The following is a 15162-nucleotide window of genomic DNA, read 5'->3' as shown; positions in this document are numbered from 1 at the left end:
GTGAGTCTGGTGTGACATGTGAGTCTGCAGGAACTGTGAGTCTGCAGGAACTGTGAGTCTGGTGTGACCTGTGAGTCTGCTGGAACTGTGAGTCTGGTGTGATGTGAGTCTGGTGTGACCTGTGAGTCTGCAGGAACTGAGTCTGGTGTGACGTGTGAGTCTGGTGTGACCTGTGAGTCTGCTGGAACTGTGAGTCTGGTGTGACAAGTGCATCTGCAGGAACTGTGAGTCTGGTGTGACCTGTGAGTCTGCAGGAACTGTGAGTCTGGTGTGACGCGTGAGTCTGCAGGAACTGTGAGTCTGATGTGACGCGTGAGTCTGCAGGAACTGTGAGTCTGGTGTGACGTGTGAGTCTGCAGGAACTGAGTCTGGTGTGACCTGTGGGTCTGGTGTGACGTGTGAGTCTGCAGGAACTGTGAGTCTGGTGTGACATGTGAGTCTGCAGGAACTGTGAGTCTGCAGGAACTGTGAGTCTGGTGTGACCTGTGAGTCTGCTGGAACTGTGAGTCTGGTGTGATGTGAGTCTGCAGGAACTGAGTCTGGTGTGACGCGTGAGTCTGCAGGAACTGAGTCTGGTGTGACGCGTGAGTCTGCAGGAACTGAGTCTGGTGTGACGTGTGAGTCTGGTGTGACGTGTGAGTCTGCAGGAACTGAGTCTGGTGTGACGCGTGAGTCTGCAGGAACTGAATCTGGTGTGACGTGTGAGTCTGGTGTGACGTGTGAGTCTGCAGGAACTGAGTCTGGTGTGACGTGTGAGTCTGGTGTGACGTGTGAGTCTGCAGGAACTGTGAGTCTGGTGTGACCTGTGGGTCTGGTGTGACGTGTGAGTCTGCAGGAACTGTGAGTCTGGTGTGACGTGTGAGTCTGCAGGAACTGTGAGTCTGGTGTGACCTGTGGGTCTGGTGTGACGTGTGAGTCTGCAGGAACTGTGAGTCTGGTGTGACGTGTGAGTCTGGTGTGACCTCTGAGTCTGCAGGTACTGTGAGTCTGCAGGAACTGTGAGTCTGGCAGTCAGGCCTGTTGACACTAGCTAGCATGCCTACAACAGCCCCACGCACGTCGCCACATCGTCCTGAGAGGTCCCCGCAGTGGTCACACCTGAGATACACCTTGATACACCTTGATGCATTCAGCTAGCAGCCATGCAAGCTTCTGACTTTGCTCTTGATCCCTCGCTGTGATCTTTGGCTCCCTCCATCACGCTGGCTGCGTGAGATCCACGTCCAGTGGCGGTTGGTGCCTCCACACCGCAGATGTGATCATCTTCACCAGAGGTTCCCTGAGGTCAGCGTATCCATGTTGTTTTTGTTCTATAATATGAACAAGGTCACGAAGCACTGATGCTGCGAAATGTGGTGCCTTTCTCTCTCTCTCTCTCTCTCTCTCTCTCTCTCACTCACACACACACACACACCGGTGGGTCCATATTTCGTATCATAGCAACCGAAGCATCTCTCTGCACCACTAAAGTGGTGTACCATGCTTCCATCTGGGCATCAGGAAGAGCACCTGGGATTTTCAGCTGGAAGAGAAAAACTGGTGGAAGCGGCTCTTGAAATCATGTGACTGCTTCCTCATCTACACCAAGATGGATGGATTTTTTCCTCCAATGACTACATCAACAAGGCGTTCAGTCTCTGAAGACCCGCGGCGCTGCTGGACTCTCTGTTATTGTGTTTTTACAATTAAGGGAAATACACCACAGCTGCTTTAATTGTTAAAAACTCTTCACCAGTGAGTCAGATTCAGAAAGGAGGTGAGGTCACATGTCAGCAGGCAGATGTCTGAGGCCACTCGCTGTCTTAAAATAGTTACTTTGCGAGATAAATTTTACTTTTTTTGCTTTTACTTCTTTTTTCCTTTGCCAAAAAATGACACCAGCATGGCCACAAAGAGCTACAGCAGCAAAGACGCGGTGACTCATAACAGCAGAGGGACCCACAGAGGCGACATCTGCTCCTTCCAATACCAACAAGTGTCATTACCTCTGCGTGTCTGCCTCATCCCTCCATCCCGCCTGCAGGCTCTTCTATTCCCTCTGTTCCCACTTTCATCACTAATGAGCGACTGTAGGCCTCAATCAGCAGCAGCTCGCGGAGGCGGAACCGACAACGATGGATAGCAGCAGAGGAAACCATGATCAAGAGATGAGGATGAGAAAGAAGGAATGAGAGAAAGGACGACACAATGGAAGGATGAAAAGGAGCAAAGACCGTTAAGAAACTGAGGCTCCAATTGGCCTGCTAAATGTCTGCAAATGAGAAGGAAAGAACTGCTGTCGCTCCCGAAGGTGAAATCAGCTGTAAAAACACTGATGAGCAAACAGCGCCTCAGTGCTGTGAGCCAACACCAGGAGGAAAACCTGCACCACTTCTGTGTGAATGAGCGTCATCGCATCAGTCCGGCCATGATCACCCGCGCCGGGAAGCCCAGGCCGTTACAGTGGAGGCGTGTTCCTCCTCAGGACAACACGGAAGGTGGAGCGTTCCGGGATCTCTGGCTCCATCGCCGTCTCTTTCAGGCTGATCACCACCAGGATCTTCTTCTCCTCCATCACCAGATCCATGATTCCTTCCTGCCAGATCACCTGCTAGTGAGCTACTACCAGAGCTCATGTCGCAGACCTGGACTGCCTCAGTCTAACATTAGCAGCTAACATTAGCATCAGCAGGTGCATTGAGCTCCAGCTGTGCGCAACATGAATGAACGACACCACATAGCGTCTGACACCGAAATATTACAAGAAAAAAACCCTGTCAAATTAAAAGTACTTTCATTCCAAAGTTTTTACTATTTTGTTTGTATTCTTTGAATTTAATTGTTTTAATTTCCCTCCTTTTCAAACAATTATTCCTGGTATTCCTCCACGTGCCACTTCAGGGAGCTTGCGTACCACCACAGTTTGAGAAACTGTGCGTTTGAGGAATCTCGTAGGAGAAGCAGACAGACAGCACGAGCAGGTGACACCCAGCTCTTGGTGCCGTCAGCAACCTCAGAGTTCACAGTGTTACTGTAGGGAGACGGGATTTGCTCTCTGCCTTCGCACTGGCATTAGCAGCCCACTCGCTACTGCCCTACGTGCTGAGACAAGATCAACGACATCTGGAGAAATGTGAGCTTTCAACCTTCAGGGACAGTCCAGACTTCCTGAGCCACCCTCAGGGATCGATGAGGCTCTGAAGCTTTTCAGTTCATTTCAGGGTGACATGTTCCACGTTTGCTGTAGCAGCTAAGTTTTCCGCACAATAACACTTGCATGCATCTGGTGTGTTTTTACCTCCGCCTTCGTCTTTATTGATGTCTATAGTTTTACCACTGTTGTGTATCTTGGCTCACTTGATGATTGTTAAATATTCATTGTGCTGTCACATCCTACACGCTTCAGGTTTATCTGAACCTACTGATTCCAAGTATGGATTCAGGTGTCAGAGCACCGGGGAGCGAAGTCATGGCTTGTGGTTTGATGGGGTCCACCATGTTCTGAGGTGAGGCCGGAAAGTACGCACGCTGAGCTGGCGTCCGACAAATGCTGGAAGTGTCACAGAATTAATGAAGGTGAAGCGACGAGTCGCCGGCAGCAGTCAATGTCATTGTGTCCTGTTGGTATGGTAACATCAGCGCCGGGCAGCAGTCTGCCTGAGGGGGCTCATGGGAACTCATCAGCCGGGTCTGTTCGTTGGCGCGTGTGACATAATGACAGGTGTCCTTTAGAAGGCATCATGGACCAGAACTGTCACTGTTGGTACGTAGCGGACGTTGGTGAGTTGATGGAAATGTTCATGAAGATTTTTAATCATTGCAGCTCCAGAAAGTCCAAAAAACACATTCGAAACTTGATTTCTTGCCTTTCTAAAATGTGCACTTCCATGTTGACAAAAAAGAGGCGTTCTTCAGCTCTTCTTCAACGCCGGCGCCATGTTGCTGCAAATTAGCTGCTGGATCACACTGATCACATGCTGAATGGTGACATAAGCTGATGGCGGCGGATGAATCGCGTGAGGACAGATATCTTCTTCTCAGCGTCTCTGTGTGTTCAATCTAAAATCAAACTGCAGCTATGTTGGTTAGCTTGCGCCTGTCAGCAGCATCGCCCACCGCCACCGTCAGGGACTGTGCTCCACGCCGCCTCGCATGCTGTCTGCCAGCTGCAGCCTCTGTTTGAGCCGTCAAGAGCAGTCGTCTTCAGGCCTTCTTTGAAGCGTTTCTTCTCTCATGACGGTTGTGTTGATGAACGTCAGTCAGGACCACGGAGATGTTGGCGAGCTCTCAGATCAGCGTCCTGGATGTACGGCCGAATTCTTGAAAACATCGTGGAGATGTCATATGGTGGTGAAATGAACACTCAGGTGACCAGCAGCAGCTCTGGTGGATGTTGGCAGCCAGCAGGCCAGTAACACGCGCCCCAACAACATGCCAACACGTGAAGCGTCACGTGGCGTGACGAAGCTGCACATTTGAGAGGTTCCTCCTGTTCCAGACTGCAGGAGAGATGCAGGCAGGTGCAGGGGCGTGTTCACAAGCTGAAGCGGTCACAAGCCCGTATTTCAGCACCTTGGTGAGATGAACGTTCATACAAAATCAGCAATCTTTTACATGAGCTTGTTTAAAATCCGAACCTGAAGGCATTGATATCTTTGAGTGTGTTTTTCTCGCAGTTGCTGGACTGGTAGCATAATTAAGATCTAACCGGCCTGCATTTGTATGCGTGTGCTCGAGTGTATCGCCTGTTTATTTAGGGGTAGAAGTGACCCAAGGTCAGCTGAGGATTATTGATAGAGATTTGCATCCAAGCGGTGATGGATGGCAGCGCTCTTTACGGATCACTTCACCTCTTCCCTTCCTGCTCGGAGGTTCAGGAGCAGTCAGGGCGGCTCCAAAGGTCGGAGAGGTGTTGAGTGCTGAGAGCTTTCCTGGGTTGCATCATGCTTGGAGGTGAAAGTTTCATTTTTCTGTTGAAACGAGTCGTTATCAGATTGACTGCCCAGACGGGAGTTACACATCTGTGTTGTCGTCCCCAAGGTGGGGATTCTGTGCTGACACGAGCGGCGCTGATCCACTCCCGGAGGTGTGTTCTGGGTGAAGGCAAAGCAAAATTTTTGATGTGACACATTTACATAATACAAAGTCAATGCAAAGACATGGACGTGGAATAGACATCAATTTCACCAGGACTCATTTATTCTTTCCGTCTGGCGTCCGCTGCTTTGCAAGCAGGAAGCTTCATTTGTCTTGTGGTCCTGGCCAGAGGTAATTGGATTAGGGGAGGGTGAAGGAGAGCATCTCCTCCTGGTTCCCTCTGGTTCTCTGGTGGCTGATAAACACAGGAGACGTCAGGAGGAATTACCGCACTGCATCCCTCGCTTCTCTTTACCACTGTGGGTTTTCTCACTTTGACAGAGGCGGGACGCGCTTACAGTGATTACAACTAATTACAAACCCTTCATGGAATCGTCTGGCTGGAATAAACAGGATGCAAAAGAGTTGAGGACAGAGGGAGGGAGAGGGGGAGAGAGAGAGAGAGAGAGACGGCTGGAGGGATTAGATGCAGTGGGAGGAGAGGTGCTATGGAGGCAATTAGCTCCGGAAAATTCTTCCAACTGGTGCTTGATCCAGCAGAGAAAATGAGTAACAATTGTCTATGTAGGTGTAATGAGTTTTTCTGTTTGACAGAATTATAATGTGCACCATTTAGTCGACGCTGAATAACACCTGAGGTGATCTTGACGGCGGCTCGGTGCACTTGGACTTAATTTTGTGTTGTCAGGCCTGATACAGAACACAACTGTTCCCAGCAGCACCGGACTCAGTTTCAAAAGTTTCCACGCACACATGTACATGTACACATACATGTTTATATAAAATTACTATTTAATTAGTGACATGTGCAGCGTAAATAAAGTAGAAAAAAGGGCTAAGCTAGCTGGCTATGTTAGCATGACCCTTGGTGAAGTGGCTGAGCCCTCAAACACTGAGGGAGGTTAGCATGGTTGAAGCGCTGTTCCTGTCTGTGGGATTGTTGAAAGGAGTTCCAGTTAAATGCCTGATAAATGTCTGTGGTTGAGGCTCCAAGCAGGCTGACGTGTGCGGCTGCTTATCAGGTTGTGATGTGGACCAGGTGGAGGCAGCTGCACACGAGCAGGAACCAGCAGGGAGTTGAACTGAAGCAGGGTTAGAATGCAGGAAAGAGGCGGAGCTGCTGAACAGAGCGACGCCATGGAGGTCGAACACAACAGAAGTAATGGCTCATCAGGGGCCGAGCCTGAGAGCAGGCAGGGAGCTGACTGGCTGAGGAGACGCCGGGACGGACGAGGACTGATTAACTGGTGAGACGCAGCTGGAGCCGAGAACAGACAGGAACTAAACAAGATACACAGACCTTTCAAAATAAGAGTAAATATACCAAGATCAAAGGAAACACAGTGCAAGATGCATGCTTGGTCACATTTGAGTACTTGTGCATGTGTGCACGTGTGTCCCCTTCCTCCAGTACTAGAAATTGCAGCGCGCTTGACTTGTTGCGCCGGTGAGACCCCAGTGGAGCCTCTTTGTCCAGGCGTACGACCCACAGTGCAGCGTGTGAGGCTTCATGAGTCACGAGGCAAATAAAACAACATCAGTCGTGTTTCACTGTGACCACCGTGTCATGGAAGTGTCTCTCATTTAGTCGGCTTCGTCTTTTTGTTGTCACTGATCTCATAAACAGTTCCACTTCTTTTCCATTATTTCTTATTATGGCGGAGAACATTGTTATTAGCGTTGATGCGTGCTAACTCTGATTGGTGTGTGTGTGTGTGTGTGTGCGCGCGCACGCACATTTTAGCACAATTAACATGATTTTCATCCGGACGGTTGTCAGTAATGGCGTTTCTGTCTACGGGTGATGGGGAGGCCTCAAGTATGTCCTCATACTTTTGAATGTCGCTCCCACGAGCAGGAGCTCCTGGCCTCTCACATCCTTGGAGAGACACTAAAAGTCACTGAGTCCAGAACAGAAAAGAACTCAAAACTGACGCGGAGCTGGATGACGGCCAAGGGTGCCCAGCATCTCTGGGTTCCCGGGACCGAGCAGAGCAACAGACCCGGCTGGACTGTCTTGATTTCTTCTCTTTTTTACTTCCAGCAGGCGAGGAAGTAGAAGCCCAGAAACAGGCACCACGTTAGCAGAATGAACGAGGAAGATAAGAGAAAGTGTGAGCAAGGAGGAACGGTTGTTTTATGAAATTCTTTTGTATTTTTCGTAGCACATCATGAATATTCCTTGATAAAACAAACTATTATTGTTTCATAGTCCAGCTGATGTGATGTCACAAAACCAAGCGATGCATTTAAAGTCGCAGCGTTATGTAGGATTTCAGAGTTGAGGTTGGTGCTGCGTGTATCCTGGGAGCTCTTGACAGCCTGAACATGTGAATTTATTCTTTCAGAAGGTCTTTGGTTTCATGGAAGAAATGAAAGCAGCAGCCATTAAACCCTTCGCTCTGATTCACGCTGTTTCCTCTCTGTCTTCTCAGCTCTGCTCCTTCTGTACGACGTCACTAACAAAGCCTCCTTCCACAACATCCAGGTAGGAACCACAGCTCCTCCTCCTCCTCTCATCTCCTTTGTTTCAAGCTTCACAGTTTCAACTGATCTGATCCCTTAAACGTCCTGGTTTTCAATGTTCAGAACAAAACCAGGACGAAACCATAATTCGTCCTTGTTCTGACATCGGTCCTGTCCTGCCACTCATGATTACCTCATCCTGCGTGAGCTTCTAATAATCCAGCACACATCTGGATCTGCTCTCTGGTGTCTGAGTTGATGGGTGACAAGTCTAAGAGTTCATTTTGAACAAATTGTCAGCAAAAGAAAATGTGAATTTATGCACATTTCCATCCATATATGGTGTTAGTTCACGTGTGTGTGTGTGTGTGTGTGTGTGTGTGTGTGTGTGTGTGTGTGTGTGTTACATATGACTCAAATACTCCAGCAGAAGTAAACCTGGGCCTGCTCATTTGTGTCCTGCAGGGACTGAAGGACAGAGAGGGAGGCTCAATGATGAGAGTTGATAAAACTTAGCTTCAAAGTCATTTGTTCCCTCAAATGGACCTCCTCTCCTTGCAGTGGCGTGGTGTCCTGGGAACGCTGCTCCTCCTGTGATTTTCTGTCTCCAGCTCCATTTAGTGCCACTCCCATCATCTCCTCGCTGCACCAGCCTCCTTTGATGAATGCAGAACTGAGCGATGAGCAAAATACCACCGATATAAAAGTGCATCAAGCATCAAAGCTCCACAGCCATCCAGAGTCGGTGTGCACATTAAGAGATGTGCTTAAAGTGTGTGTGTGTGTGTGTGTGTGTGTGTGTGTGTGTGTGTGTGTGTGTGAGAGTGTGTGTGTGTGACATCATTAAAGCAGGAGGCAGCCTTGTCTCCGCAGAGTGAATCAGACACGGAGCTGTCACTTCTCTAGAAACATGGGGAACAGTCCCATCAATCTGTTGGAGGTTTTGTTCTCATGAGGAAAGACAACAGAGGACTGAAGAGATCGAGGGTCAAGGTGGAAGTCACAGAGAAAGAAGTCCGACGGACAGACGGAAGAACCCAAAAGCAGAAAGACCGACTAGTCTCCAACATGAAGTTTGTGAAACGGGTCGTCCAGTCCTCATGGACGAGAGTCACCACATGGTTCACGTAGCAGCAGGAGCATAGCAAGCTGCTCTGAGGTTCTGATGCTGGCTAGAGGTGTGTGTGTGTGTGTGTGTGTGTGTGTGTGTGTGGGCTGCGTGGGCTGTGATCCCTGCTGAGGGGGGAGAGGTCACACCTGTTCAGCACAGCGCTGAGCTACAACCTGAGAGACAAACACAGCAAAGTAATCTGGGTTTGTTCGTGTTAATCAAGTCTAATTATTACAACTCTGAAACAGTTAGGCCTTCTTTGTGAATTACACACACACACACACACACGCACACTCATCTACCCTCTGGGATTTTTTTTTTATAATGGATGCAAAGTGCAGCTTGGTCCCAGTAAGGGGTGGTTTTTCTTTTTTTTTCCAAGTAGAGTTTTTTCACCTTTCAGCTTTGTGTTCTGTGTGTGTGTGTGTGTGTGTGTGTGTGTGTGTGTGTGTGTGTGTGTCAAGGTCTGACATGGACACCCTCCATGCTCCAGATGTTCATAGTTATGCAATCAAATATCCGATGTGATCCAAACAACACGGGACACAGAGCTCAGCTTAGACTCGTCTGTTAGGGGCCGACTAGTAGTCGTTGTAGTGGTAGTAGCACTAGTAGCAGTAGATGAGAGCAGCTTGGCCCCCTGGTGGCAGCAGGTAATTAAAGCGCTTTGACACTCCTGATGGCGTTGCTCTAACAGGAGTCTCATTTGCAGTTCCGAAGGTTTTGCGTTTTATACTTCAATTATTTTTTACACTCACTTGAAGCGGTTTTGGCCTTTTTTGGAGAGTGAATACTGACAACAGGAAACACTGAATTCAGATCCACTCTGAAGGAGGGAATCTGTCAGTCATGTGACTGATCCGCTGTTTCCTCGTCTTCCCAGTTATTCCCACTCTTTGTCCTTGTTTGTAGAGAAGCAGTAACGTGTTCAGAACCAACCAAAGTACTATTCCTACTTGTCCAGCTGAGAGTGCTTCCTCTGGACATCTCCAGTGGTTCTGACTGGAGACCTGTGGTTTGTCCAGGTCTGTCCTTCGACGTGCCGCCTGTGCTGCCAGGTCATTCAGCTGAAACCACTGACTGGAAGTGACCGTCGTTTGCATTTCCTCTTTTGCAGAACTTCTACAATTTGCGTGACATTGTGTGTTGTCATTAAAGGCGTTACCACAGCAAGACGGCCAATTTTGATATTTCGCTGTAGAACAGGAAACTGCAGCAGCTGGACTCCACACCATCAGACCCTCCCTTCCTGGTAACAGCAAGAATCTTGAAAGATGAAAAATCCCAGTCAGACTGAAGTCTTCACCTGAATCAGGCAGAGCAGCATCATGGTGTCCCTCCCTCTCCCTCTGCTGACGGACACGCCAGCGTGCACGGCGCTCCCTGCTTCGGTCGGCCCCTCTGAGCGTCCTCCTGCTAGCAGTTGTAGTTGTGCTGATGTGTTTTGTGTTTATGTAAATGTTTCCACAGAAGAGTGTGTGCATGTGTCCCGTCTGTGTGTGGACGTATCAGCAGCAGAGCCTTCTGGATGGTAGAGACATGGACGTCCCCTCCTCTCTAACCGTCCGTCCCTTCTCTCTCTCGTTTTGCTCTCATCCTGCCACCCGTGTGTTCTCCCACTCCTCCGCCGCCGTCTGTGACCATCACCACAGCTCCCGCTCTCTGCTCTCCAGGGTCAGACACGTTTCTTTAGCTGTGACCTCTCTCTCTTGTGTCCCGCACCAACAGGATGTTCGTTAGCTTCGAAGGGTTTGACAGTCTTTTCAAAACATTACAAAGAAAATGCCTTCGCACAGCAGTTGAAAGGTCCTGGTACGAGCCTCTCAGCTCCATCCTGGCCCCTCGTCAGCGCGACAGAGAGCAAAGACAGCGAACCTGTCGTCTGCAACACATGAAGCTTTTAATCTGACTTCATTTCTGTCCTCCGTCATGTGACAGCAGTGAGCTGTCACAACAAACCTCTCAGATGACGGCAGCTGTATCTGTAGAGCAGCATCTCAAGGCTGCACTGCTGCCACACACCCAGAAAATACACTCGTCGTGACGCCTGTGAGTACACGTGTCCAAAGACGGGGAACTGTTATTAGTCACCTGGAACATTGAAAACTCACAATTGTACCTCTGTGCTGCACCGACCATCATCCTGCTGATTCACAAATATGGAAACTACATCTGCAATTATTGGGTTTCTTTTTTAGTTTCAGTCTAAGCTTTAGCTTTTGCGTGTTTTGGGGCCTGAACTGCAGCATCCAGAGAGACAGAAATCCATGACAGTCAGATTCTATTCACAGATCCCAAAACCCAAGCTTGGCTTGAGAAACCGTGCAACTTCTGATAACTTCAAATTCTGTTGCCTGTGCTGAAGATGGTGTGTTCATGTGAATGTGCTGCACGCGTAGCTTATCAGAGGCTTTTAAATGTTATCGACATCCTGGAGTGTTGTGGTGCTGTACCGCTGCTATGATGTCACTGACGTGACTTTTAGCTTCTGCAAATTCCTGAAGAAACAACTTGATCACTTGATTATTACTTGATTCACCAACTTGGGTTAAACAGGTAAATTTGTGGAGTTTCTGAGACCTCTGAAGTTATTTGTTGCTAAAATGCATGCTAACTATTGCTAACTGCTGCCGACTGCTACTAACTGCTGCTAACTGCTACTAGCCGCTGCTAACTGCTGCTAACCGCTCAGAGCTGGTGCAGAACAATGTTAGCGCCTCCGAGATCAGGAGATCCTGGTTTGAAGCGGTCAGTACCAGGGTGGTCGATGGAGGCTCCAGATAAATGTGCTTGTTGTAGTTGCTGCTTTAAGACAGTTAGCTTGATTAGCTGTGCTGCTAATGTTAGCGGTAATATTAGCTCAATAAAGCAGCAAGCCTGGATGGTGGCACGCTGACGTGCTTCATCCTGACGCATATTTAAATTCATAACACACACAAAGGGTTTTGTAAGAGTCCCATGCAGTCGTGTACAGGGAAATAATGGGGCGGGGGGGGGGGGCACTCACAGGATACCAGAGCTGTGTTGTCGTGAGCCGTTGCTTAATGGGTCTGTCCTTCCTCAGTTGTATTATTCTACTGTATCCAGCATAATAGGTTGTAAAGCTTCAGGACAACCTGGTATCAGAGCTTTACAGCTGTTACTATGGCACCGTACATCACCAACACACACACACACACACACTCACTCTCACACACACACACTCACACACTCACTCTCACACACTCACTCTCACACACACACACACACACACACTCACTCTCACACACACACATCACTCTCACACACACACACACTCACACACACACTCACTCTCACACACACATCACACACACACACTCACACACACTCACACACACACACACACACGTTTTTATTGGTATTGACTGGCAGGCTCAGAGGCCACAGAAAAGCCATTTAATCATCAGCCTCCTCACAGCGGGGAAGCTTCAGGAGCTTCTCACAAAAGGAGAAATCAATTGGATGTTTGTCAGCTGGCGCACGTCCAGAAGAAGAAAGCCTTGCGTCAGAGGATGGAGCGCCAGAACGGGCCAGAGATCCGTTTTGTCCCGTTAACTATGAATAGTCACCTTGTTGAGTGGTACAGGAACCGTCGCAGTTCTGCAGCCGTTCCAAGTCTGCTGCTGATGGAGCAGCAGGGACCCCAGAAACCTCGGTGACTGGCAGGCTGGCGGCTGCTCCTTTGCCAGCCTCTCTCTCTCTCTCTCTCTGCTAGTTTGTCTCTGTCTTCTCTTTACAGGCACACAAACATGTTTGTTGATTTCCTCCACCGAGCCTTCCAGCCTTGCACCGCCATTTACGTCCTCAGCCTGATTCCCGTTTGCTCGACCCGTCATGCCGTCCTCCTCCTGTCTCGGCAGCAGCAGTTCTCTGGTAGCTTTTGTTTCCACCTCATTATTGTGCGTCGTACTCAGAAACATTTCCAGAGAAGTCCAGCATCTGTGCCATGAACATTTCGAAGAGGAGAAGAGGGAGCGATTAGGATGTGGAGGACTTTGGTAGTAGGCTACTAATTGGTTATTCAGCTTTTCTGGGGCTTTGACAGAACCAGGAAACGGGTCCATCAGCAGCTGCTGAAGGAGCTGGAAGAGGCACTCGTTCACCTGCAGAGGAAATATGCGAGTGTGTTCTCCGCTCTTCTCCGCATCCGAGCCTCTTCACCCTCGACGAGTGTGTCGGCGGGACTTGAGAACAGGCAGTGTTGAGTTTGGATTAGCAGAACTCATATTTGGGTCAAACGTCTTTGTAGTGTTGTTTTAAAAGAATCACGATGTGTGTGTGTGTGTGTGTGTGTGTGTGTGTGTGTGTGTGTGTGTGTCTTATCATTAGACGTGTTCCAGAGACCGTGTGTGTGTGTGTGTGTGTGTGTGTGTCTTATCATTAGACGTGTGTTCCAGAGACCGTGTGTGTGTGTGTGTGTGTGTGTGTGTCTTATCATTAGACATGTGTTCCAGAGACCGTGTGTGTGTGTGTCTTATCATTAGACGTGTGTTCCAGAGACCGTGTGTGTGTGTGTGTGTGAGAAGCAGCTCTCATTAACGTTCCACGCCTCTCAATCATGGCGGCAGGTTTCACTGCTCTCAGCATCAAAAGCAGCTCTACAGTACAGAGAACCATCACTTCCATCGTGGAACTTTAGCCTGCGAGTTCCTGCTCAAACCCAACTGACCTCTCGTCTGTCAACCAGCTCAGCTGCTCACTGTCACCTGACCTACCTCGTTTAAGGTGGACTGACCTTTAAGGCAGACTGACATATAGATTCTCTCTCTGAGTGTTCATCAGGTCTGTGGTGTACATAGTGATGAAGGACCAGGGGTGAAAGTGGCGTCAAAGTCTTGCTGGAACGGCAAAAAAAAGCCGCCGAAGTTTTACAGTTTTTAATCGGTTTTGGGTGATTTTTTGGACAGTTTTTAGGTGTCAGCCCCCATAGCCCCACCCTTCCCACGCGACCCCTGGAAATGCTTTGAAAACTGCTTTTTACAGGAACTGCCCACTACAGCGCTGACAACAGGGAACAGGCAGACATGGAAACACAGATCATCATCACTCAATGATTTATTTAGCAAAGTATCAGCTTTCACTTTACAGTGAGAGACAACACAGAACGTGGAGAATTTCAAGAACAATCACTTTACTGTCCTGCCAATGGAGGGAGAGAGGGAGGGAGGGAGAGAGAGAGAGAGAGAGAGAGAGAGGGACCAGAACTGTGTCAATCTGCAGTCCGTCTCTGGGACGTTCAAGGCTACAGTCAAAAACAGTAGCAAGTAGGACAAACGTGTCACTAAGCCACAAGATCACACACAAGGGGGACAACAAAAGCCCAGCAACTCTGTAGCGCTGCGCGTGCTTGCGCCCCACCCCACGCCACCCCGCGCCGCGTCTGCCGCGTTCAGAGTGAAACCGCCTTCAGACGTCGTTTTCTTTATTTAATGTGGGATTTTGACAGCTCCCTTCTTCTTTTTTCGCGGAACTGCGTTCCGGCTCACTTTCACCCCTGTGAAGGACAGACTGCAGTGTTTGTAATTCGTGAAGTTTGGCTCCAGAAAATAACAACACACACACACACACACACACACACACAGGCAATAGAGAGGTTTACTTTCTAAAAAAAACAAAAAACAAAGTTGATTGCAGCTGATTTGATAATCAATGTAATAATTGAAAGAATGTTCCTACTGATATTTATTGTGAAAGTTCCGATAGCTGCAGCCCTATTTGGCCCCAAGATGTTTTGGATGGTTGTGACTGAGTCCAGAATGACTCGTAGCGCTGCTGCTCATGGCTGAGTCACTCACAGCTGGTCGTGTTCCCTGGAGGGCTGGAAAGGAGTTAATATACAGCACATACATGACCGATGCTGGCCAAGGAGACGGAGCAGAGACAAACCGGCTGCTGCGTCGCCACGGCAGCAGAACTTTCCTGGTTATCTTCAGGATTTCATTATTTCTGTTGTGGGACCCACAACACACACTCACACACACATGCAAATACACACCAGATGAAACACAAACAGAGAAGCATGGGCAGGTCTCGCACACACTCACACACACACGCACAGGAAGTGAAGTGTAATAATAGCTGGTCTGTGTCTCTGAGGGATAATAAGATCGCTTCCTCTGTCATTTCATCTTTCTTCTCCTCTCCTCTCCTCCCCTCCCCTCTCCTCTCCTCTCCTCTTCTCTTCTCTTCTCTTCTCTTCTCCCCTCCTCTCCTCTCTTCTTTCCTCTCTTCCTCTCCTCTCCTTTTCTTCTCCTCCTCTCCTCTCATCTCCTCTTCTTCTCCTCCCCTCTCCTCTCCTCTCCTCTCTCCTCCTCTTCCTCTCCTCTTCTTCTCCTCCTCTCCTCTCTCCTCCTCTTCCTCTCCTCTCCTCTCCTTTCCTCTCCTCTTCCTCTCCTCTCCTTTCCTCTCCTCTTCCTCTCCCCTCCCCTCTCCTCTTCTTCTCCTCCACTCCTCTCCTCTCCTCTCCTCTCTCCTCCTCTTCCTCTCCT

At 49.1% G+C, this 15162-nt stretch overlaps 1 protein-coding gene across 2 annotated transcripts in view; it reads left to right on the top strand.

The window, feature by feature from the left end:
• rab26 (RAB26, member RAS oncogene family) overlaps positions 1-15162 on the top strand; it is a 78205-nt gene that overhangs the window by 42625 nt on the left and 20418 nt on the right. For both annotated transcript variants that reach the window (XM_086195443.1, XM_086195442.1), the window contains one exon: positions 7512-7564. In XM_086195443.1, coding sequence (XP_086051569.1) covers positions 7512-7564 — 53 coding nt within the window. The remainder of the gene's footprint in view (positions 1-7511; positions 7565-15162) is intronic.

The sequence above is a fragment of the Aulostomus chinensis genome, chromosome 23 (assembly GCF_037954235.1).
Source record: "Aulostomus chinensis isolate RoL2024-O1b breed Wild chromosome 23, RoL_Achi_v1.0, whole genome shotgun sequence".
Taxonomy (NCBI): Eukaryota; Metazoa; Chordata; class Actinopteri; order Syngnathiformes; family Aulostomidae; genus Aulostomus; species Aulostomus chinensis.
This window is presented reverse-complemented; position numbering and strand designations above follow the sequence as displayed.